Below are 24,362 nucleotides of genomic sequence, written 5' to 3'. Positions count from 1 at the left end.
TTATATGTCTGATTTCTTAAAAATCAATTTGTGACATCTTTTTCATTTTTTTTCAAATATTAATATTAATCTAATAAAGGCACTAAGGCAGACTGGTTTTAACATTTTTGTATTCTAGATCCAGAAATAGTATGTATCCATGACACATGAATGCCCAAGTAATTATTTACTGAGTGCCACCACAAGCATTAATTTCACCAGCCTTTAGCTTCAGTACCTCATCATCATACCTTCCAGGCAGTATCTATGGTTCCACATTAAAGAATTTGCAACATAAAGGGACAAAATATAGGTGGAAAAGCAGGCTACCATCTTCATTTCCTTGCACTGCAATGTTGTCTTAGGGTCCAAGCCCCTTCCCTACCTAAGAACTTTCTTTCAGATCCCAAGGTTCAGCATCAGAAGAAGATGGGAGTCATCAGCTTGTTAATCACAAGTGTTATGAGTAACTTTGTGCTTGTTCTGGTATCCGTATACCCAGCAGCTGTGCCCGTCAGCTCTGAATAAGGATAAGGCACCATCCAAAAAACACATTTTTGCCAGCCTCGATTGGCTTCTGTAAGTCGCAATTAGACTGTAAGGAAAAAACCCACAAACTCCAGAAAACACTAAAACACTGAAACCCAAATAAAAAGTTCCTCCAGCTCAGCAGTGGCTGCTTCAGGAATACGTACAACAGCAGTGGGCTCCACACCCTTCAGCCCCCACAGATGGCATCTTTGCTGCACGTCACGCATTTTTTGTACGCAGCGCTCATCCTCACATGGGTACCTCTGCTCCCCTGCCCTTTCCTAGAGGCAGCTGCTGACAACATCTGTCCGTGGGAAGGCCCAGCACCCCCAAATCCACATGCGCTGACTTGCAGTCCTGTTGCGTGACCTTCACACTGACACCTGGCAACTTCTGAGTTCCCTGTTTGCGTCAGACAAAGTCTTAGGGAGCACAGAACAGCAAAATGCGAATTTCTGTGCAAGTCTCATAAAATTGTTTACATCACATGTTGTTTTATCACTAAAATGAGTCTTCTGACAAAAAGCTTTGCCTGTTGTTTGAAAATTTGGCTCAGAGCACCAACAAAGTTGCGTTCTTCTTACAGATCCACTTCTTTAAAGTCTGGCAGTTATCTGCTTGGATCATGTTTTTTCTTCTGTAAACAGCACAGTTCTTAACAGCATCTATTCTATTTATAGCTATCCTGGTGAGAGAACACAAGAAATACAATGAGATGTCAGCTTTAGGTGCAGTACTGGATAAAAATATCGATAATATCTTGAGTGAGAGGTTCGGGTGGCGCCCATTTGGTAACCCACTGAAGCACAGTTCCTCAAGAGTAAAAATATCGATAATATCTTGAGTGAGAGGTTCAGGTGACGCCCACTGAAGCACAGTTCCTCAAGACCCATGCATAGGTGGGATGGGCACCCACAGCAGAGACTCCTGGCTGCTGAGGAGCTGATGCTCATAAACATTAGTGTCAGAAGCATGAGAAAACCTCCACATGGAGCCACAATTCTGAACTGTCATGGTAAAAGGGAGGGGAAGAAAGCCCTCAGCTGCACGGATCCCAGCACCCGCACGATGTGACAGGCGTCACATTCAGTGGAGGTGGTATACATGGGCCGTACACTGAGAGAGTTTGTTGACAGTGATTTCAGTGGAAGAAGTGAGTATTAATGTCCCTCTGCATTAATACATACATGGACTGTGACTGTGTTTGGTCTTGAAGGCAGAAAACAAATCTGTTTCCAAAGGTGTCCAGCAGGAACCAGTTAACCTGGAATTGGCTGTGATACAGACCCTGAATAGGTGCCTGAGGCTGCAGGACTAGGTCTGTGCTTTGGGAAATTAGCTTGAATTCAGAGTTGTATTTACATGGAGAGTACCACACCTTAGCTTTTGTGGAAGACACTTCCCCCACCGCCCCCTCCAAATCATCACCTGTTTTCTTTTGCTCCAGGATCTTCAGCTGAAATCCATTGTTTCTGCATGTCTTGACTCTTCAACACAATCCAGATATATTTTGTATCTTTCTCTTTATTGTCTATGAATTCCTGTGGAACAAGTAGAAGCATGTTACCCAACAGCAGAGCTTTTCTGCTGTGCTCGGGTCACTGTCCCATCTCATGCACCACTTTTCAGGTAGTCCCTCACATGGGGAGCAAGGGCAGGGATCCAGCCATGGCAAAGTAGCCCACTACAACAGCCCATACGCATGTGACCAGCCACAGAGTTTCGATTCAGGCTGGCTCTCAGGCTGACTGGCTTCTCATCAGCTGTCAAAAAAACCCTCAGTGATGCTCCTCATGCTAATGAGCCAGGTTGCAAAGCCTGGTCTTTCTGGTAAAAGACCTGTTCCTCAGGGAATGATGTGTTTCTCAGAAGAGCCATTCAGCAATACCTTGCTATTTATTTTCTCAAAGGAAAATGAGAAGGAGGCTTGGCTGTTTGAATTCCCATTTAGGGGTTGAATCAGACCTCTCTTCCCAGAGCCAAGTAATGGAAATAGGTAGGAAGTCCCCAGCATTTCCTCCTCCCAGTCAAAACTATTCTGGCTTCCATCTTTGCATCTCTTGTGCTTCTCCCCTTCAGCTCTACTCTGTTGACCCTCTCCAAAACAAGCTCCTGTCTGTAGAGTCAGATGCTCTGCATTTGATGAGGCTCTTGCTTGCCTGCATGTACACCTGACATCTGGGCCATGTTCACTTGGTGAAATGTTTGGCTAAAGCCTATCATACGATTTTAGGGCTGCCTCAAGACTCACCATCTCAATTTCATCTTCAATGACAAGAAGATGGGATTTCCTGGCCAGACAGTTTCTCTGGCTGTCATTCCAGCTTGCAACCTTCTCAGAGAAGTAGTAACATCTCCCCCTGTGTAGCTGCCACCCTGGAGGACACAGCTGGCATGTTGTTCCTGTGGGTGGAGAGAGGGAACCGTTAGCTCGTACCATGACTTGTTCCGGTTGCCTTCTAGCATTTTACATTCACGTGCCTGGCTGGCTGGTCCATCAGCAGCCGGTCCTCACTCCCAAGCATGCATTCGCTGGGTGTGGAGAGAGGTTTGAATGCTCCAGTGACAGTCCTCTCCTCAGCTTCCCACTACCTTGCCATGGTGCTATGCACTTCTGCGCTCCCGTTGCATAGCATTGGGTTCACCTCCCTGCACACCCGCCTGGTGGAGAGCACCAGGACAACCTAGAGGGCTGCGAAGACACTTTTCCTCCTCCCACATGCAGCCTGTGTGAGAAGACACCGTGCAATGTGACATGATGTGGAGTGTGTGGATGTGACACATGATGGGACCGGAAAGTACAGCTGCATTCAAATGTACAGTACATTCAACCTATGTCCATGGAGCTGGAGAAGGAACTGTGTTAAATAAGGGGAACACTGCTATTCCCAGGTCTACTTCCCTTTTGACTCAGAGCATCTGGGAGGAATGTCCCTCACGTTTTCTGTCTTGGCTTCCTCTAATGTTTCAAAGTAACATAATTACAATAAATACTTAGAAAAGCATTAATATTTGCCAACGAATAAGAGATCCACAATAAAAAGACAAGGAAAGCTAAATTCCCTCCCACTATTTCCACTATTTGTGAACAATTATTGTCTGGAAAGTGTTCGCCAGGACCAGGGGAGGATCTACAAAATATGGCATTTCTGACAGCAGCTCCTGCCAGAAAGAAATGCAAGAAATTACTGGAAACTATTTATGCCAAAAGACGAACAAAACTATTGTCAAAATGTTAGTTTAGATTCTGGCATCACTTCTATGCAGGAACACTATGCTCTCTGGGTAGTACCAGTGATTTCCCATAAATTGCAGGGTGCCACAGAAGTGGGAACAGAGGCAACGGAAGTGTGCCCGTAACAGGTCCTCTGCGCTGTGAAAGAACTAACTTTCCTCACCCTGGCCATCTTGACACAGTTCCTCCGTGAGCCACTTCAGGACCGCCGCCGAGACAGTTTTCTCTGAATAAATGTGATCACCAGTTATATTTAGACCATCCGGGGGCAAACTTTCTGATTTTCCTGCTCTGACCTTCAAAACTTGAATAAAAAGAAAAAAAAGAAGATTATGGTTAACAACAGGGTCACAGAAAGGTAGTCTTGGTACCCAACGTTATACTGTGAATGTGAGGATATGTGTGTGTGTGTCTATACATGGGGGGGGATATACACACTCAGTTATGAGCGTACTCGGTGAGCGTAACTGTCTAGCAAAGGGTGTAGCTGCTGAATAATATGGACAGCACAGGGAGAGAAAATAAGTTTGTCATTTTTGATAGTTTGATATACAAAGAATACACTGTTTTGGTGAGATTTTAGGGAAAGTTGGGAGGTACCTGTTTTTTCTTAAGTTTCTCAAGACTGTTTTCTCTTAGGAAATTAATATCTTCGCTGGAAGAGCTCTTTTATGCTGTGGAGCATGCTGTTATGGTGTTACTAGTATCAGGGAAGTCTGGAAGTCCAATTTTTGTTTTATTTGTTCAAACCTACAAAGTAATTAAGTGAAATTGATGCAACTTTTAACTTGTCAGTCAGGAAGGCCAAATGTTTTGATTGTCATAATGGTTTGAAATCTGCTTCTACAGCCTTTCAGTATCACTGATGGCAAGGTAAACTGCAGCAACTCCCCTTCATCTGTGCTATCTATGTTAAATGACAGGTAGCAGGTGTTCCCTTTGGAATGCTACATTTATTTTCCTGTATTTCTGTATAACTCGACACCTTTAATGTGACACTAAGGCAATTTCTCTTTTGGCATCAGTCTTCTTGTGAGGTTTAGCCATGTCTGCAATGAAGAGGTGAAGCAGGTGGTAGGATCTACTCACATTGCTTGGCTAGCACAGCTATGACGCCCAGCAGGATGAGCACAAGGAATCCCAGGACCAGCGCAACGTAGAATGAGGCTGAGCGCCTGTGTTGGCAGCCTGGAGGGAAGCAGGAGGAAGAGAGGCTTAAAGTCTTTGCACTATTAAAATTAACACTGCCTTTATGTATGCCAGTTTCTTATGTGGAAACAATCCACCTAAAATTGGTCTGCTGTTTGAAGTATGCAGGGACATTTTACTTATTAAAAATTTGCATCCAGTTTGCATACATGAAAGAGAAATCAATAGATCATGTTGCCAGATAGCGAAGTGATTTTCAATAAACCCTTCCATTAAGAATTCTTTCTTTCTGCTTTGAGTTAATTTTTTCAAGCGTTGCCTCCTCCCACCCACCCACCCAACTTTTAACTTGTCAGTCAGGAAGGCCAAATGTTTTGATTGTCATAATGGTTTGAAATCTGCTTCTACAGCCTTTCAGTATCACTGATGGCAAGGTAAACTGCAGCAACTCCCCTTCATCTGTGCTATCTATGTTAAATGACAGGTAGCAGGTGTTCCCTTTGGAATGCTACATTTATTTTCCTGTATTTCTGTATAACTCGACACCTTTAATGTGACACTAAGGCAATTTCTCTTTTGGCATCAGTCTTCTTGTGAGGTTTAGCCATGTCTGCAATGAAGAGGTGAAGCAGGTGGTAGGATCTACTCACATTGCTTGGCTAGCACAGCTATGACGCCCAGCAGGATGAGCACAAGGAATCCCAGGACCAGCGCAACGTAGAATGAGGCTGAGCGCCTGTGTTGGCAGCCTGGAGGGAAGCAGGAGGAAGAGAGGCTTAAAGTCTTTGCACTATTAAAATTAACACTGCCTTTATGTATGCCAGTTTCTTATGTGGAAACAATCCACCTAAAATTGGTCTGCTGTTTGAAGTATGCAGGGACATTTTACTTATTAAAAATTTGCATCCAGTTTGCATACATGAAAGAGAAATCAATAGATCATGTTGCCAGATAGCGAAGTGATTTTCAATAAACCCTTCCATTAAGAATTCTTTCTTTCTGCTTTGAGTTAATTTTTTCAAGCGTTGCCTCCTCCCACCCACCCACCCACACCCTGCAAGACCCTGCAGGGCAATTCAGGGAATGTATCAGGGATGGTCCATGGTATGTTCCTCCTCTCTGGTCACACTCTCCTGTGTTAACATGCCTGTCACGTGGCTGAAAGCCAACTTACCTGAATGCACAGAAAAGGCAAAAAAAATCTCGTACTGACACCACAGCACAGTGAAGTGCATCTGACCAAGCACCTCTACAGCTGTTTAGCATTTATCAGCTCGTCAAAGTGAAACACTCATGAAGAGGTAGGGCCCGAGGAAACTGGGGGACTAGGTGCCATTTCCACAAACCACAGAGTTGCACTTTCATGACTGCTGTTTTCCTGACCTTGCCTGCGTGACTGCCCCATTCTCTGGCTGCCTGAGAAGTATTTTGTAATGTTCCCTTTCAGCTCACAGAGTTCTGTGAGCCTGTCCTTGTCTGGCACATGTCCTTCAGTGCAGAGAAGGTGGCAATCATCAGTGCAATAACTGCACATAGAGAGCTGGGTATTACGCTACTTCCAAAGCCAGATGTGTCCCTGTGACTCTTGCTGCAGAGACACTTACTTACAGGAGGGTTCCTAAAAAGATGTGCAATTTTACTTTCCTTTGCTAAACTTTCAAGGTAGGGCACAAAAGCATTTTTTAAAATTATTTTTAAAATATCTTTCAATATTATTTTTACAAGGAAAGTGTATAATCTGAGAACTCAGTGAAAAAAATCCGGTCCTTTATTGAGAGATTGTGTATAAAGAGTCTTGATAACAGGTTTTACTGTTGGGTAATAGGAAAGACTAAATCTATAATTAGTAACCAACAACCAAACAAAATAATAGCACACTACCAGAAGCGGAAGTCTCTGATCTGCTGCTCCCTTTGGGTTTCGGCTTCACGCGCAGCTCAGCGTATGTGATCATGTTTCCTGTAAGGAGTAGGGAAATGCTGACATTTGTGGTTGTGCAAGCCATTAAGTGGAGAAACAATACAGAATTACATAGAAGACTGAGTCTTTATAAAAAGGGGCATGCGTTTCCAGAGCTGCTAGTTCAGCTTTTTTTTTTTTAAGAAACAACAGGCAAGATGATGACTTATCATTTCCTGCTGCTGTCAGAAGTAACACAAAGTCTCTTCCATAATCTTTGCTTGAACTACTTGGGTCCTGTGTGGCTGGACTACGAGGCAGACAGACAGACTGAAGGATGGGTAAGACCTGCGTACTATCCATAGCAAGCATCCCATTTGTTGCTAAGCCATCTCAGGAGGTATCACAGGGGCTTAAGGGGCATCCGGCCCGTGACCACTTCATGGAGCAGGGAGACCCCAAAGGGAAAGCTGCCACTCAGAGAAATGCTTCTGCAGAAGGTGATTCTTGGGCACATTCCTGACTTGTGAATGTTTATGCCAGGATGTATTATGCGATGCCTGGAATAGCAGAGGAATAGACTCAATGGTTGAAGGCATCCCTTTCCAGGTGTACATTGCCAAAAGAAGACAAAAGACCATTAAAACAGCATGGCACGAGTTAGATGCACATGGATTCTTTCTGAACACATTTTCAATTTTGTTTTAGCTAGGTATTTTGCAGAGCTACTGGCTAGTTTTATGGAAGATATTGGACCTTTGGTAGACTGATCTTCTTTCCATAAATAGTGAGATTTTATCAGTCTGAATCAAGAATAAGCTTCTCTGTTACAGCCTTAGTTTGTGATCACTGGGGCTTTTAAAAAGAAGTAAACAAGTTGTGTTGTATAAAATCTCACTGATCAGGGAAAAACTTGGCAGAAGAAGAGAGTCTCATTAGGCTAAAATGAAGTACCATTTGATATGAAAATTGCTGAAGCATGGAGAGGTTTTACAGCAAGAAAAGTACTGAGGACCTGATTGGCAAACAAGGTTTATTCTTACAGGTAAGATGTTCTATGCTTTAGAGAACCTCCCCTATAAACTTTGCTCTTTGCTTTATTGCAATTTATAAGTTCAATGAACTACTGAAAATTTGTAGATTATATATAACTATAGGTAAGTAACTGTTCTCAAAAGGAAATGCTCATAAAAGTTTTTTCTTCTTAGAATGTAAATATTTTGCAAAGAACAACAGTCAGGACTTTTAATCTTTTAAATGCACTAGCCTTATAAATGGAGGCACTTCTTCTAGAATACCTACTTTGGAAAATCTGCTACTATTACTAAATATTTTCTCCCTCAAATAAAGATTCATTCTTTTAAAGAGTATCTCTCAGACTGTATGAAAAAAAAATATTACCCATGCAAACTGCATATTAGAAAAAAAAGTATTACTTCTATTGGCACATGATCATTTGAATGTGAAGTCCTCAGAAGTCAGCAAGTGGTTTTAAAATACCATGTAACCTTAATTTTGCCAGATGCTTGTACACCCTTACATGGTTTAGCAACAAAGAGCCCTGGTACTAGGTGGAGATCTCTGTCACTTACTAAAACTGAAATTTCAGTTCATTTCTACATGCAAATTTTCAAGGGCAGAAAGACATCTCTGGAAGCTTCTACTTGGCGCAAGTGCAGATCGGGAGTGCTTCTGGCGGGTCACTCACTCCAAAGAGTCAGGCTTAACAGCCATCAGGCTCTTGTGATCAACTGGACACCAGGTTGAACGTGAACCCACAGCACACCCCCATCATCACAGTTCCTGCAAGTCACCAGCGGGGCCGCGTTAGGAGAGCCCTGGCCTGCAGAACAGGGGAAGTTTCTGTGCTGCTGCACTTGCTGCTGCTGCAGTCACACCTGGAGCATTGTGTCCAGATGTGGGCTACCCCATCCATGGGGGATTGGGGAAAGCTGGAGAGGGTCCAGAAGAGGGTGGATAATAAAATGGTCAGGACCTGGAGGGACCAAGGAGGCTAAGGAGGGAAACAAGAAGCTAAGGGGTGAACTAATAGCAGCTTACAACTACTTCTAGACTAGTTCAATCATGGAGCCGAACTTTTCTTGGTTTGTTTTCCTGCTGGAGGAAAGTTCTTGTATGTAGTCATTTATGGACTGTAATCAGATGACTCTTGAGTAAACTCAGAAGCAAAAACTGTCTGAGTCTTTCATTAGAACATGGATTTTCAGGCTTTATTTATTTTTTATTTATTTTATTTTTGGAACACTTTTCTACTTTTGAACATCTGTTTTGAAGCACATGCACTGTAATAGCACTAGCTAGCCTGCCAAAGCATGTGCACCTACTAACTCCTCCTCAGCATAGAATCATAGAATCATATAATCGTTTAGGTTGGAAAAGACCTTTAAGATCATCAAGTCCAACCATTAACCTAACACTGCCATCCCACCACTAAACCATGTCCCTGAGCACCTCATCTGCCCGGCTTTTAAATACCTCCAGGGATGGGGACTCGACCACCTCCCTGAGCAGCCCACTCCAGTGCCTGACAACCATGTCCTGCTAGAGCATCCAAGAATCACCTCATCCTTGTAATTCAGAGCACCTAACTGACAGCTGAAGGCCAACTGGTTGTGTAATTTGATGTTGACTTTCCCATTGGAATAGGATCAGAACAAATCCATTTCAATCACTTTTCTGGGTGCAGCCTCCCAGACGTACAGCTGCGGGCATTTTTTATTGCTACATTGCATTAAACACTATTTAACACAGTTTGTCCAGTCTGTCAAGTTTATCCCAGTGGTTTTTGATGACTGAGCTTTCCTTATCACTGGACTGCAAACTTCTACATTCTTTCTAACTGTGCCACTGGTGATTTTTATATCTTCTTCTGTATCCTCATAAAATACATTGAATAGACTTTGAGATAAAAATAGTATTTGGGAGAACTCCAAGAAACTGCATAATTTGATGAAACCAAATCCTGTTCTCACGGATAAAGAAAAGCTAAAAAAAACAAAAGGGGGTGAGCACTGGATCTGTAAAGGGACTTTCACTCTCAAATCCAAATTTTACATATTTGAAACACCTACTCAAATACTACTTGGCAGAAGTTCAGCTCCCTGCATGTTTACCTTTCATGTGCACCAGATCTTGCCAGCAGCCATACTTCAGCAGAACAAATTAGTTATGCCCCCCACTCATGTGTTTTTTAGTATCTACCCCAGTAAATTGCATGTAATGGTCTAAAACTTGCACTAAATGCAGCCAGGAGGTGGTGGGCATGTTCCACTTTCCCATTGCCTAGTGATGTGAAGTCTTGCGTGAAGTTTGGGAATCTGCCCCTCGGAGCATTCATCTGCTGAATTTCCAGTGGTGATTAAACCCAAGCTCTCCCTTCTCTGTGGTGAGAGTTTTAACCATGCAGTGCTTTCCCTCATGCCCATCTCAAAGCTGCTTCTCTTTCTGCAAGACAGTCAGACATCCCTGGCCAAGAGCAAGACTGGCACGAAATCTGGCAGAGAGGGATGTGGCTACTAGTCATCCCCCAGTGGACATTTCAGTGTGTCACAAAGTTGGGACAGTGCCAAAGGGAGAGCTTGCAATGCTTGCCACAGAGACCCCCATCACCTTGGAGACGAGACCCTCAGTTTGAGAATCAGCTTCGAGTTCCTGCTCCAGCCTGGAGGAAGCATTGAAACCTCTTCATGCAGGGTGTGGTAACGAGTGGGACATGCTGTAAGCGTGTTGGGTACGCAGAAGCTGTCCTGTCTGAAGCAGCCTTGAGCCCAGTTCATGTAGGAGAGAGCTCCTTCTAGCTTGCAGGGAAGGATCTAACTCCCAGAAACATCTGGCTGAGCAGCACCTTGTGTCCTTGCTCTATCCTATTAGCCACTTTGGGCAGTTCCTATCTCACCACGCTAGGATCACAGACTCTGCCCCGTTAGCTGTAAAGAAATGCGGGGCATCCCAGCGAGGGTCCACTATGCAGTGGGGAACCTTAACACTGATCATTGCTATACTTTCACTGAGCTTAGGTCTGTTTTATGAACATTGCTCAACGTGCCTGTCACCTTTCAGGGTTTGTTTTTTTTTCAAATTTCCTACCAAGTTTGTTTAAAATTACAGAATAATCCTGTAGAAAAAACGTGTTTTCTTCTCTTCTTCCTATGGTAAAAGTGAGTATTCTGTTTCTGAAGAGCCTCTAGGAATAAAAGAACACTCACCAGCTGGATGAGTACATATGAATTCTGGTCAAATCTTTAAAACTTCAAAGAAGGAACAAGCAACTGAAATTGTTCATTTGAATTTTTAAAGCGTGATAATATGACTCAAATTCTTGCCTATTTTAGTAGCAATAAAACCTATATTAGTATAAGTTAATGATGAAGACAGAGAAATAATTGTCATCAAGAAGATATTTCTAGTACATTCCAAACTGATATGAGGTCCAATATTGCTTAATATTATTTGGTCCTTTTTCTATCTGTGTCAAAGTAAGTAGAAAAATAATTGCTAATAAAATCTGAAAATAATAGAAAGGTTAACAAAACAATAAATAAAGACAGCCTTAATCACAACCCTGTAAGTTCAAGCCCAGTCAAACAAAATGTGTTTGGGTATAACCAGATGTAAGGGTTAGGGAAGGTGATACTGGAAGTTATAAACAGTGAAGGAAAGATTATTTAAGAGATTTTTGTCTCTGTATAACTGAAACTTGTGCATGCTGGGTGCATCTCTGGTGCCCATATTTTTTAAAGGAGATGGAAACACCGGAGATTAAACAGAAAAACATCCACAAAAATAGAGTTCTTGGGAAAGTGAGAGTGAAGGATTTAAAGGCAAAAGGACACTGAGCAATTACTTGCTTACTCTGGCCAGTAACTTCATGTGAGAAAATATTGAGTGTTAAAATCTGTTCGACAAAGGTTTAACAAGAACCATTTAGATGTTAATGAGAACTTTCATTGGAAATTAAAGCCTGGCCTATTCAAATTCAAGTTTTTCCTTTAGATAGGATGATCAGGGATCATTTTTGGATGTCTTCAAATCAAGATTTGATGCCTGTCTCCCTTTGCAAATAAATTATATCACCTTAGAAACATGGTAAAATTCTAGGCAAATCCTCTGTGTTTTGTGTACAGGTAGTACAGTAGTACAAACAACATCCATCAATGCATGAACATGAAATGTAAAGTACTATTTTCTGTTAGATATATAATAAAGTGAACTCATTTTTTATTTTTTAGATAAAGGTTTTGTGAAAATATGAAAAAATAGGTTTTTCTGCCATTTAAGTACACGCAATCAGAGCACCATCATCGCTATTAATCTACATTGTAAGTAGAACATCTTCTAAAAATGCTCATTACACAATGTAGTTTCCTTAAGTAGTTAAACACATTAATTACTAATGAACCTTGAAAGCACAAAAATATCATCTTACTCTGACTACAAGCATTTCCTATTTGGTCATAGTGAGAAGTTGTCATTCACATTAGCTGTGATCCAGAACTTCGACAAAATGCTTTCATGAATGAATTACATTTTTTTCCAGGTAGTGGAAATACTATTTCTTAAAAAAATATGATTTAAATTATCTCCTTACTGTGAATATTGACTTAAACCTTTGTCTTTTGTTACAAACATATGAAGCAATCCCAGACTGATAGCGTGGTTCTGGGAAAATCACTACTGGATAATCAAAGAGGAAGAGCAGGAGGATTTTAGGAGTCATTCAGTACTTCCTTCAGCTACAGTGTTTGCAGTTTTGACTGCCACTATTTTTCTGATTTACTAGCCAATTTACTACTCCTTTTCCATGAAGACATCATAAAATGCATTGATCTGATTTTTGGACTGGCTAGTAATTTGGTGGAGCATATTCTAACAGGTTGTTGATCATATTGTTAATATATAAGAAAAGATTATGCTCATTATTCAAAAAATGAACAATTTTTGTTTCTCATTGTTACTTAAAGCAAGGGGCCAGAACTGAGATACTACTCCGTAGCAATACTGAATTAGGAGTAGCTTTGCTCATTTGTATCTCATGAGAATCTCTGCCACCATTTGCAACTTTTCACCCTTCCTGCGACTTCTGCATGCAGCATGGTATAGCATTCTTGTAGTCTTACCCAGTGACAACTTTAAAAATGAAAGAGAGAAAGAGAGAGAGAGGGCACAGGAGAGAAAACAGTCTACATCCAAGAGCTGATTTACCTGGAAGTGATGTCCGAGAAGGCACGTGTGGTCTCTCCCTGGGTAGCATTGCAACGTCTGCATATGTGATATCTCCTGCCATTGATGAGCAAGTCCCTCTGAGTTATGGAAAGAACTGGTTTAGTACAGTCAGTTGCATCCTGTATTAGCTTTGCCTGCCTCCAGAAGTATACATATGCCGTGCTATGGCTCTGAGGAAGGCTGAGAAACAGATAAAAGGAAGGAAGTTACTTCTTTCAATACAGCTTCAAAGCCTTATTTTCAGCCACCATTCTGTCTCTTCTTGTGTGATATCTTGCTCATCAGAATACAGTAGAAAATGAAGATTAAAAAGCATTCTTTTTATTAATATAAAAAAAGTCTTTTTGGCCAAAGCAGAGCAAAGTGTCTAAGGAACACCCAAAAATGGACACAGGTGCAAAAGCTTTGCTGGTTCTCATGAGAAAAGTAGTATGATCGGCGTTGTGGATGTATTGTGCTCATGTGTGTGATCTTACATAACCTATTCACCTAAAAGGAACATAAACAAGATATATAGCAGTGCAAGATGGTTTGGGGCTAATGTAACTGTGAGCACAGTAAGAGCTATAAAATGAAACTCAAATTCTAACCTGCGCCATCCACCAAGTATTATAATGATTTAACAACTGAATGTAGATGATATTAATGATCCATTAAATTTAACTCAAAATAAGATTAAAAGTAATACGATCGATGCCTCTTAAAAGTATGTTTCAATATTTTACTCTCACAGTAGTTCAGAGGACCAGAGCTGCTGTTCCTAAGTTGTTTGAACTATCCCCTGCTTCACCCAGCAACTCCACAGGCAGAATGCCTGAGCTGCCTTTAACTGCTGTTTGCTGCAGGATATTTTTACGACAGTGGTTTTGTCTTCTATTTTGGAAGAAAAAAAAAAATCCCCACAGGTATGAATTGAAACCTAAAGCCCTTCTAAAACCTAAAAATACATTTCAGAACATGCAGACATGAAGCCCTGTGCATGAACAGTTCTGACATTTCCTGCTAAGAGCTATGTTACTGGTTTTGTGCTTTATTCCCACTTAGAAAGTTCCTTCAGATTTCAACACAGATAGGCTCTACAAACCTACACGGGTCAATTGAAAATAATGCTTCTATTCTGCAGTATAGCCTATTTGCCTTTTCTGTTAGATACAACAGGACTTACAACACTGTAGACTAAAACGTAGAAAAGTTTGTTTTTGTGACCTTATATTACTGATCTTTTCCCTTCCTACTTTCAACGTCGGTAACAGTGTTAAGTGCAGAAACAAAAAGGTTTAGGGAAAAAAAAATGAACCTTTGATAGTCATGGAACAGATTACTCAGAAGTGCCGCTCAGGTACAATTTATATGCAACATATCTAAATCATTGTTGCTCTATCAGCCACAAAGTGATCGCTATGCAGATGTGGATACTGTTAACAGGATACTGATAAGGTTTGTTTCACTGGCAACCTACATACCAGACAAATGACTGGTCCTAAGGTGAAACAAAGTATTTATCCTCTGATTGAATCAGTTTCCATTGCTTCCCCCTGAACTTCTCACCACCCTTTATAGCAGGATATTTAGGCTCTGAAATGGAAAAAACCCAAAAAAAAAGCCCAACTGCAAACCAAAACCCACTTTCCTTATTTGTTTTTTTCTAAAACTTCAGTCCATAAAGGAGAGCTAGAAGGCCAGTTGGGTTGCTTGAACTCTCAGTCTCTCTTTCCATCACTGCATATACACCTAAGCAGTCTTTTCTCACATCACTCCCTCCTAAATGATTCAAAACCATCAAGATGTAATCATGTGTAGTCGGTATAAGCACAGGTCTTTCTGAGATAGTGGAAAAAAAAGGTGTTTCTATTTTAAGGGAACATCTCTCCTCTCCTCTCCTCTCCTCTCCTCTCCTCTCCTCTCCTCTCCTCTCCTCTTTCCTCCCCTTTCCTCTCCTCTGAAAAACACATTTTCAGACACAAGAGTAATGTCACAAGTGTGCAGTGCAAGACCAGGCAATTACATCCTTTGTGACCTAGCAGATGAGTCTCACTTGCCTGAAGAGAATGGCAAATGCACACAGTTATTTCCAGAGCAAACTTAGAAACCAGACATAAGTAGTTCTCATTTTGGATTTGAAGTCTACATGCTGTGCTCTTTGTTAGGACTGATAATGAAGAGAAAGGTGAATTTTAATTTCTAGAAGGAATAGGTGAGTAGAAGCCTTTGCAGGGCACTTTTCTTGAATTCTTTCTATCCTACTGGAAAAGTATGATTTTTTCTTACTTTTAAAAAGAATATTGCACTGCTACAGAATTTTCATTTAAGAAATAGTTTCTTCAGTGTTAATACTTTTAGCTCTTTAAGTATTTTCATTATTTTCTTTGCTTTCATCTTAAATTCTAGCTTTATTTATGAATACCCAGATGTGGGTCACCAAGTCTGACCTACTGACTTCTCAGTGCCGATAGCACTTTCAGAAGAAAAAGTCCAGGCTGTTGTAGGAAAAAGCCATCATAGAACCAAGAGATATTTGTTAGCAAAATGACCCATGGCTCATAAAGACGATGGAAAGCCCCCTCTTCCGTCCCATGTGTCTGGGGCGGGGAGGAGCAGTTCTATTCAGATCAATGAGTCAGGTCCCCAGGGCCAAGCAGCATTGCCAGCCTGCATATCGTAGGATCCCGGAGTCATCTGGGGAGGAAGGGACCTCTGGGGACCTCCAGTGCAAGCTCTGCACAGCGAGATCAGGTTGCTCAGGTCTTTGTCAAGGCAGGTCTTAGAAATCTTGATGGACAGAGATCCCATGGCCTCCCTGGGCACCTGTTGCTGTGCTGCACCACTCTCATGAAGGAAGAAATTTTTTCCTTCTTCCTGGTCACAGTCTCTGGGCTGGAAGTTGTACACATTGCTTCTTGTCCTTTTGCTGTGCCCCTGGCTCCTCTGTAACCCTCTTCTTGTAAGTTATCTAACAGAATACCGCAGTCAAGCTAACAGGCTAACGCTGAATTTTATAAAGCAAGCCTCTTTCACTATGATGTGCCATGTGTCTTAAAATAAATGGTTGGTATTTCTTGTGAATTCTGCTAAACGGAATTCTTTCCTTTGTTTAGACATTGTCACAGCCGCATTTTTATTATACGAGTATCTTCAGAATCTGAACACAGCACACATTGCTGTCTACTGGTGTATTTTGCAGAATAAATGCTTCAGAAGCATGAGCCTGGTTCAGCCTAGTCATTGTCGTCTTTTCACATCTAATCATTCGGATGTCATAGGCTTTTTGGTTTGTAACTCCCGGGGAAAAGAAGTTGCTTAAATACCAGAATGCTTCTTCACAAGCCTAGCTCACAGCTGTAATCTGCATCATGTATCCATGTGGCCTAACTCTTTCCAGGATCTGCCTTCACCTCATGTCTTTTGAGTTCACTGGGAAGAGACTTGCCTCAGCCTCTTCTTTCCTCCCAGCCACTTGGTTAACATGCTTAGCTTACAGTGTATGAACGCTGATGGGGCCAGTAAAACAGCAGGGCTTGCTGTGCATTAGTCAGCCACATGTCAGGGAGCAGGGGTGAGTGATTTGTTAGCCTTGAGTTTTCGGACTGTTTGCCAGAGCATAGAGATACCTGGCAGTTCAGACTTTCTTGCAGCATCTGCTGCCTCAAGGAATGATGGTGGGGTTGCTGTCTAGGGATCACACATCATTCAGAGTTTGGCAGTCTCGAGCTTTAGTGGCTCCCTTGAATTAAGCAAATGAATGCGAGCTCACACTCCCCATCTTGACATGTGCTCCTGATTGCACATAGACACCTTCTCCGTTTCTAACCATCATGCCTGAGTAACGTCGCTTAGTAACGTTCTGGTGTTAGCACAGTTACCAGTTCCAGTCATGCACAGAGCAAATGTGATAACAACTGCAGATGACACCCCTTCTGTGGGTGTGACCATGTGTCCTTTGTTGCGTGTGAAGGCAAAAGTAGACTGAAAACAGCGACGTGGGCTGCAAAACAGAATTCAGCACCTTCTGCCACAGAACAGTCAGCTCAGCCCAGGGCTCCAGCTGCCTCGTGGTGCACATTTTGAGGAACTTGAACTGCTGCTCTGACAACATAATGGAGCTTTCCACTTCCCGAAGGCTGAGCTGCAACACAGAGACTTCCAATCTAAATTGAGTGAATCCCATGAGTGCATCTCCAGCTTGGGTTTCAATTCTAAACCCGGCATCACAGCAGAGCCTGTATGTAGAATGCAGTGCAAAAGCGGCACTCAGGAGGCATGATCAGAGCTAGGGCTACAACCAAAGACACTTCCTGCCATAAATGTCTGTGCATTGTTATCCCACACTGCAGCGTAAAAGGTGTCATCTAAACAGAGCAAATGCATGAATTTACCAAGAAAAGGAAAAAAAAAAAAAGAGCTTAGTGACCCAGTAGTGCCTGCGGATTGCACACCGAGTGTTTCCATGCTGGTGGCTTTATTGTCAGGAGGGGGGACTTTGAGGAGGTGGGGAGCAAACAAGGTTAGAAGCTTCTAAGATGGTGTCCTTCCCTGTGCGGGGTTTTGGGAGGTTCTGGGGGGGCATGTCAACTCTTTTTGAATTTCAGGTTAGTTCCCAAAGACGTTACTGTGCAGATTATTTATTCTGAGCACCATGTATTCACTTGGACACATTTTTCAGTGCCAAGCAGTGGTGGGGTGAATATGTGGGTGGAAGAGTGGGCTCAGTCCCCTGGGTAGTTTTGTGATGGCATGTCAGGAAGGAGCTAGTGAACACTGCAGCACACTGACATATTGCCTTCTCTCCTTTCCTGCACTTTCTCATACTGTGATATTTTTTCTTCAAAGGATTAAAGCAGTGAGCCGTCTGGGACCAAATCCATAGGTAGCGTGTTGTTGGTAATGCTATAGCTATGTTCTGGTCTTCTGGAACCCCCATATCTGTGACTTGGAGAATGGCTGGTGGGGAAAAAGTCGTGTATCTCTCTGCAGACCATACAACAGCGTCTAGTGCTTTGGACATTGTCTCTGCAAGGTGAGACATAGCAGAGGTGCTGGTACAGTTGCAGATCACCCTGGTGTGATCACAGCACCGTGGTTGATTGAACATGCCCTGGTTTGATGCAAATACACTCTAATGCAGCATGCTGGATATGTCCCTACAGCACAGTGCAGCGCTGCACCATGTGGACTTACCAGTTGAAGTCTATTTGTTTAGGCCTTACACAATGCGCTCTATTCTGCCATACAGACACAAGCCTGCCTTCCTCCAGCTCAAGCAGAGCTCCCCGTGTCTCACCCTCATGCATGAGCAACGCTCTTGGGTAGAGTTTTAGCCAGTGGGTCTGAGAGCACTTAGCGAAGAAAGGGCATGTCACTACTCCCAGGACACAGTTGGAAGGGCAGAAGTAAAAGGCTGGCCCAAGCTCATCCAGCAGGCCAGTGGCAGAGGCTGGAATACTGCTCAGCACTCCTGTCCCTCAGCACAGCACCCTTTTCAGTAGGCCAAGCTGATTATTGATACATCATGTATTTGCAGGTTGTTGCTTCACGAATTGTAAGCCCTGAATCCAGACAACATCAGTTCCCTTCTTCCCATGTATTCAGAGGTCTTTCTGTAAATGCACTCACATGTAGAGTTAGACATTCCTTGGCCATTAATGTATGTATTTACAGTATGTCACAGCACTTTTTTGGCAATAATTTTCTTTCTGCTTATTAAATTGGAAGCAAAGCTGTTGTAAAAGCCTGATCATCTATAGATTGTGCAGACTGAAAGGACAAAAGATGGCTAATCACACATATCTTACAATTCTTCCAGAAGTTATTAGAATTAATATCCATTGAACAGTTTTACAAACATTTTAGATTTGCCACTAAGCTACATTTAAGTTAATATTACTAATATCTGCAGATAATAGGGACAAATGTATCTATAAGCAGTAAGAGCATTGTTGAATCACAATATACATACTGTACCAGTGGTATATATGCTAACCTTCCCCAGACTGCAGCAATGAGCAAGACTGTATGGGAGCAGCTCACCTAATTCTAGAGGTCTGAGTTAAGCCTTGATTACAGTAAGTCTTACTGCCCTCCTGCAGTTAAGTGAAAGTAGCTAGGGAGTCCAGGAGGAGATTCACCACATTCTAACTTTGCATCTGCCCCTGGGATGGCCTCTCTCTCCATCAGTTACAAAGACAGTATCAGCTTGCAATATAAATTCAAAGATAGGACAGACAGGACAGGTGTGTGTTCCCCCCCACCCCGGGTTATCTCTGGATGTGCTGCAATTGTTAGGGCCCCACCCCGGGTTATCTCTGGATGTGCTGCAATTGTTAGGGCAGAGAGCTGGAACTTAGATCAGATCTGACTGAGAGCTCATTGTGATAGAATAGTTCTGCACCAGCAAACCAGGAAATGGGCTATTAGTGCTTAAAATCTCTTAGAAAGAGTATAAAGTATATACATATATATAAAGTATATAGACATATATAATACATGTATAAAATAGGTATTAAGCCTAAAACAAACACCAGAACACAAAAAAAGTCTGTAGCTAGATAGCTGAACACAGAAAACAAGCACCATATTCCGTGCAGTAAAACATGCTGAGCACTAAATAAGCAGCGTGCCCCTATGGCAAGGAAAGCTGCCTGCTGCATTGGCGAGAAAGAGAAATAGCTATCGAGTGCTTATTTCACTTTGTTCAACACAGTCATGAAGCGGCAGCTGGAGTACGGTGTCTCCTTTCCAACATCCTGTTTCAAGAGAGATACTGACAATCTCAAAGATGTCAAATCTCAATCAAAGATGTTGCAAACCCAGCGGTGAGCCACTAAGGTGGTGAGGGGGTACCAGAATCAGGGTCCAGACAGACGAGAGAAGGGGAAGATTAAGAGGAAGAGGGTCTAGTTTGCCGCTGACCACCACTTAATTGGGGGGGGTATACAGAACTTGGAGCCAGATGTGCAAAGCAGGCAATGGGCACAAGTTGCAGTGCTGCACTATGAAAATTTCTTCCTTCACGAGAGTGGTACAGGACTGGAACTGGTGCCCAGAGGGGCCATGTGATCGCTGTCCTTGGCCTCAAGCCCACAGGGACAAGTGAGCTGCCCTGACTGACATGGTCTAGCTTTGAAGTTAGATCTGCTGTGAGCAGGAGGTTGGACTGGTGGCTTCCAGAGGTCCCTTCTTCCCTGATTTATTTGATGGTTTTATGATTCTGCAATTTATTTCTTTTTCTCCAGACATTTAAAGGAGCGCAGAGGCGTATGGCCAGCATCAGACCAGGAGGTCCCTTTTGGACGTCTGCAACCTTTACTTACTACATGGTTTTCAGCCCAGTTTAGGGAACGAATGAGAGTACAGTGGGCACTTCCACAAAACTTCCAGTGCTCTCTAGTGTTATTTCTTTACAACTGCAAGTACAAGACATCTTTACATTTTTTCCCAGGAGGCAGAAACACAACCATGAATGAAATTTTCTTGAGCAGATCATTTCAAATTCAAAAGCTAATTCTTTCAGTTACAGCTTTGTAGAGCACCAGTGCTTCTTAATCCTGGGACCAACTTATATGAAGTGAAGGGATTTGTTTCCAGCTTTCACTTGAGTAATTCTGTGGGAAATGGACACTGTGCTTTAGTCTTTATAGAGTTTTTTATAAGGACTAGCTAGGAAACCATTAAGAAGACCATGCCTTTTATATTTTTCATAACACGCTGTATAAATTTTAAATAAATATACTTTTGTCTAACAAAAAGAAACAGCTTAAACCCCAGAATATATATGGTGATCAAAATGCCTTGAGAAAGAGGAATATAATACATGGCCCTACCACATGCAATATGAGATAGTGGCCCAGTTTTTAGTCGCAGGGAGTCAAATTCAGCAGAACTACAGCATACCACCTGAGATAGCACGGAACAGGGAGGAGAGGCTGAAGTCAGCCCCTGGAGAAGTTTCAGCACTAAAACCTGGATCTTGGTTGGTTTTCTATGCAAGGTTAGCTCCCTAAAAAAACACCGTGTAAAACTTTGCAGAAGAACAAACCTAGCAAGCTAACAGACTTAACAGTTTGCTATGAACTAAAGGCTGACTGCATGACTCGCGGGGCATTGCAACAACAAACAAAACTCTACTAGGAAGTATATATCAGCAATTTCAATGTATTATTAATGAGGCCTTTTCTGATAATTTGGACTGTGCAGCATTATTGTAACTGGACTAATAAGTTGTTTGTAATGTTCTGATTAGACTGTAACAACTTTAGCTAGCCAAACAATGACTTCTTGTCTTTGTGTATAAGGTGTGCATTTCCTTTTTGACTGTAATAAGACTCTGAGTGTAACAAAAACTATGAGCAGCTTTTCTGTAAAAGCCTTTCTGTGGATAACAGCCTTCAGTGATCATGGAAGACCAAGAATGCAGCTAACGTGTTCCTGTGGTCCTGGCAAGCATCTCCATCGCCATTTTACAAGAACAGTTCGAGTTGGTGAACAGGGTTGCTCAAGCCCTCAGAGCCCAATTTTCATAACACAGATACTGACCAAGAGCTTGCAAACTTTGAAGTGTTAACACCAAAACTTTCCTGTAAAGAGACCACGTGAGACAGCATATGGGCAATGTGGTCAGTGCCACATAGGCTAGGTCAGGAAATTCAGACTTTGAAAGCACAGGCGAGAAATTAAATTCTGAAATAGTGGTCTGCTGAGTTAAAACACTGAGAAAGTAAAATTCTAGAAGAGATTGAAGCTGTAAAGCAACATTATGTGCAAAGGAAGGCATGGGCAGGTATTACCAAAGCACCCTCTCCTGATGATTCTGACTTAGGGGATGGAGGTTAATGGTTTGATTGAGGTAGTGACCCTTCCACAGAGAAGCATAAGGGTAAAAGTCCACACAGTCCTGATGCTGAGGTGCTGCCAGTGTTCAGAGTGAATCCTGTATCACCCATCACTACCTGGGTGGGTTAGTGTAAAAACAGGAGATGGACAAACAGAAGGAAAAGAAGAAGAATTACACAACCAGAGTCAGACTGAATCGTTGGGGAATAAATAATGATTACTGCTCATCAGATCCTAGAACAATTCAGTGTCTTGGCTCCAAAAGCAGATCCTTTAAACAAAAAAACTCTGTGTATTAAATAGCTTCTTAAGTTAGATGTTAATACAGGTTTAACCATGACTGATCGAGAGAATTCCTCTTGAACATCTGCTACAGCTTCTGGGTGGACTGATGGAAGAATTGATATAAATGCAATCTTTGCAGTAGTAAATGAACTTTGTAAGTAGATACATTGTGTCATATTATATATATTACCTCGAGCCAAATGTAACAATAGAAATGTACTTGGCATGGAAAAAGATGTCAGCCTCAAAGCCCCAAATTATGACCAGGTTGCATTTGAACAGTTGTGCATGGCTTAGCCCCAGGACATTAAACACAGCTATAAAGCAGGAAAGGGATCTTAAGCAGAACTTAGACAACACTGGGATACACCCAAGACAAGGAATTATAACAATTGTGCTAGGAAGAGTCTAGGAGTATTGTTATCCACTACCATCTGCCCCATTGCAAAAAGAGCTTCACAGTAGAGAACAAGCTGAAAAAACCAAGAATCTTTAGTTTTTGAAGCCATTGTAAAAACATAAAGAGCCAGAGACACGGGCAAGAACAGAACAGGGCAAATAACTATCACATTAGACTTAGAACAGATTAGGATAATAATGCAGATGATAAGGCCCCTAAATGATACTTGCATTGAAGATGTGGTTAAACTAAAGAAAAGCCCCATGCTTGACATATAAGAATATAGCTTGAGCGACAAACGATGAGTCAGACTGAGCAGTGAGATCAACCATGGCTTGGGTAGAATCATCAAAAGAGGTCCAGCAAGCAAGGACAATTATGAGAAATGAGAAAAGGGGATAATAACACACTGGAGTTAGTCTGGCCTGCAACCCTTACTAACAGTGGACTGCAGCAGTGGAACCGGGTTGGACTAGATGACCTCTAGGGGTCCCTTCCAGCCTAAAACATTCTATGATTCTATGATTCTATGATTCTATGATTCTATGATACCTATAGAAGCAACACTCAGCTCACATGGATCATTGCAATTGTATGCTATGTTAGGCTCAATGCCTTTAGGAATGGCCAAGCAATTTTCAACAATCTTTCAAACAATTGCCAGAAATGCTAGACCACCCCACTCTTACACCCAAAGGCTGACATGTGGTACAAAAGCCACAAAGGGAGAGGTTACTGTACACCAAACAAATCACCAAGTAACCCACATTGCTACCACAGTCCAAAATGCAGTGTATCAATTCTCGTGGAAATGCCTCTCAGAGTGATCTTCCTTAACTAGAAGAGTTTAGAACTTTATACCCTAGAGTCATCATTTCAATTGTTACACTGATTTTTCTTAGCTATAAGAATCAAATGTTTAGGGTGCTATGGTTATACACAACAATGAAGAACTATAGATTACTCTCAGACCTGTGCAAGTTATCTCAAGGTAAGATGCCTCTCAGATCTGCTGCCTTGTCCTGATCTGTAGCCTCGAGATGTAGGAGGGTTGCAACATCTATTTTTGACTTGTAAAAAGCATCTCTGGACTAAAAAAATGGAAGGCTTAGAGCCCTTTAACCCCATAAATATGATTTTGCCATTTCTGGCATGCTAATAAAACAAAGATATCATAACAGGCAATTAAATCTCACATCCGAATTGAAGTTTTTTAAGTGCCAAATTCTGTAACACTGGATGACATACACTAATTATTTTTTTTTTTAAAATACTGGGGTTTGACTTTTTCTTGTGTAGATCTGTACTGTCTTTGCATATTAGACCTCCAGTAGTGAGATTTGGACTTGATGATCTTAAAGGTCTTTTCCAGCCTAAACGATTCTATGATTTGCAGGCTCATTTAAGTGCATAACACTGATTATCACCTCTTCACCTGAAGTAAGTAACAACAGCAACCTTTTGCCTGATGTATGATCTAGTTACCAGGCTGGTAAAAAACCGCTCATTTTACCTGTGGTTTACACAACTGCTAGACTCTTTAAGAAACTTAAAGTTAGTAAGTTGCTTATTTTAATAGCTCTAGAGGCAGTGCATCAGCATGCACAAAGGCACATAGATTTTATACTTTCATCCTGAAAAGAAGAGAGACGCAAGCCTAAAATCTTCCTGGACTTTAATCACAAAGAGAATCACAATGCATTGATTTGTCACAACTCTGGTCAACAATTTCATCTTAAATTACATCAGAGATCCTACCCACTGGAAAGTGGTGTAAACCTTCAAGCACCCTATTCACTTTCACTTTACAGTATC

General features: G+C 41.9%; 1 protein-coding gene across 1 annotated transcript; it reads right to left on the bottom strand.

The window, feature by feature from the left end:
* Positions 1–1,062: 1,062 nt before the first annotated feature.
* Positions 1,063–13,097, bottom strand: LOC104124180 (killer cell lectin-like receptor subfamily F member 1). The gene is made up of 7 exons (XM_035892091.1): positions 13,016–13,097; positions 6,776–6,853; positions 5,545–5,643; positions 3,909–4,049; positions 2,762–2,913; positions 1,939–2,051; positions 1,063–1,195 (listed from the first exon to the last, which is right to left on the bottom strand). Exons 1-7 carry the CDS (start codon positions 13,095–13,097, stop codon positions 1,063–1,065), a joined length of 798 nt encoding a protein of 265 aa, XP_035747984.1.
* Positions 13,098–24,362: the final 11,265 nt, after the last annotated feature.

This window comes from Egretta garzetta, unplaced genomic scaffold (genome assembly GCF_000687185.1).
Source record: "Egretta garzetta isolate BGI_Z169 unplaced genomic scaffold, ASM68718v1 scaffold293, whole genome shotgun sequence".
NCBI classification, from domain to species: Eukaryota; Metazoa; Chordata; class Aves; order Pelecaniformes; family Ardeidae; genus Egretta; species Egretta garzetta.
Note: the sequence above shows the minus strand (reverse complement) of the source record. Positions and strands in the feature narration are given on the sequence as shown.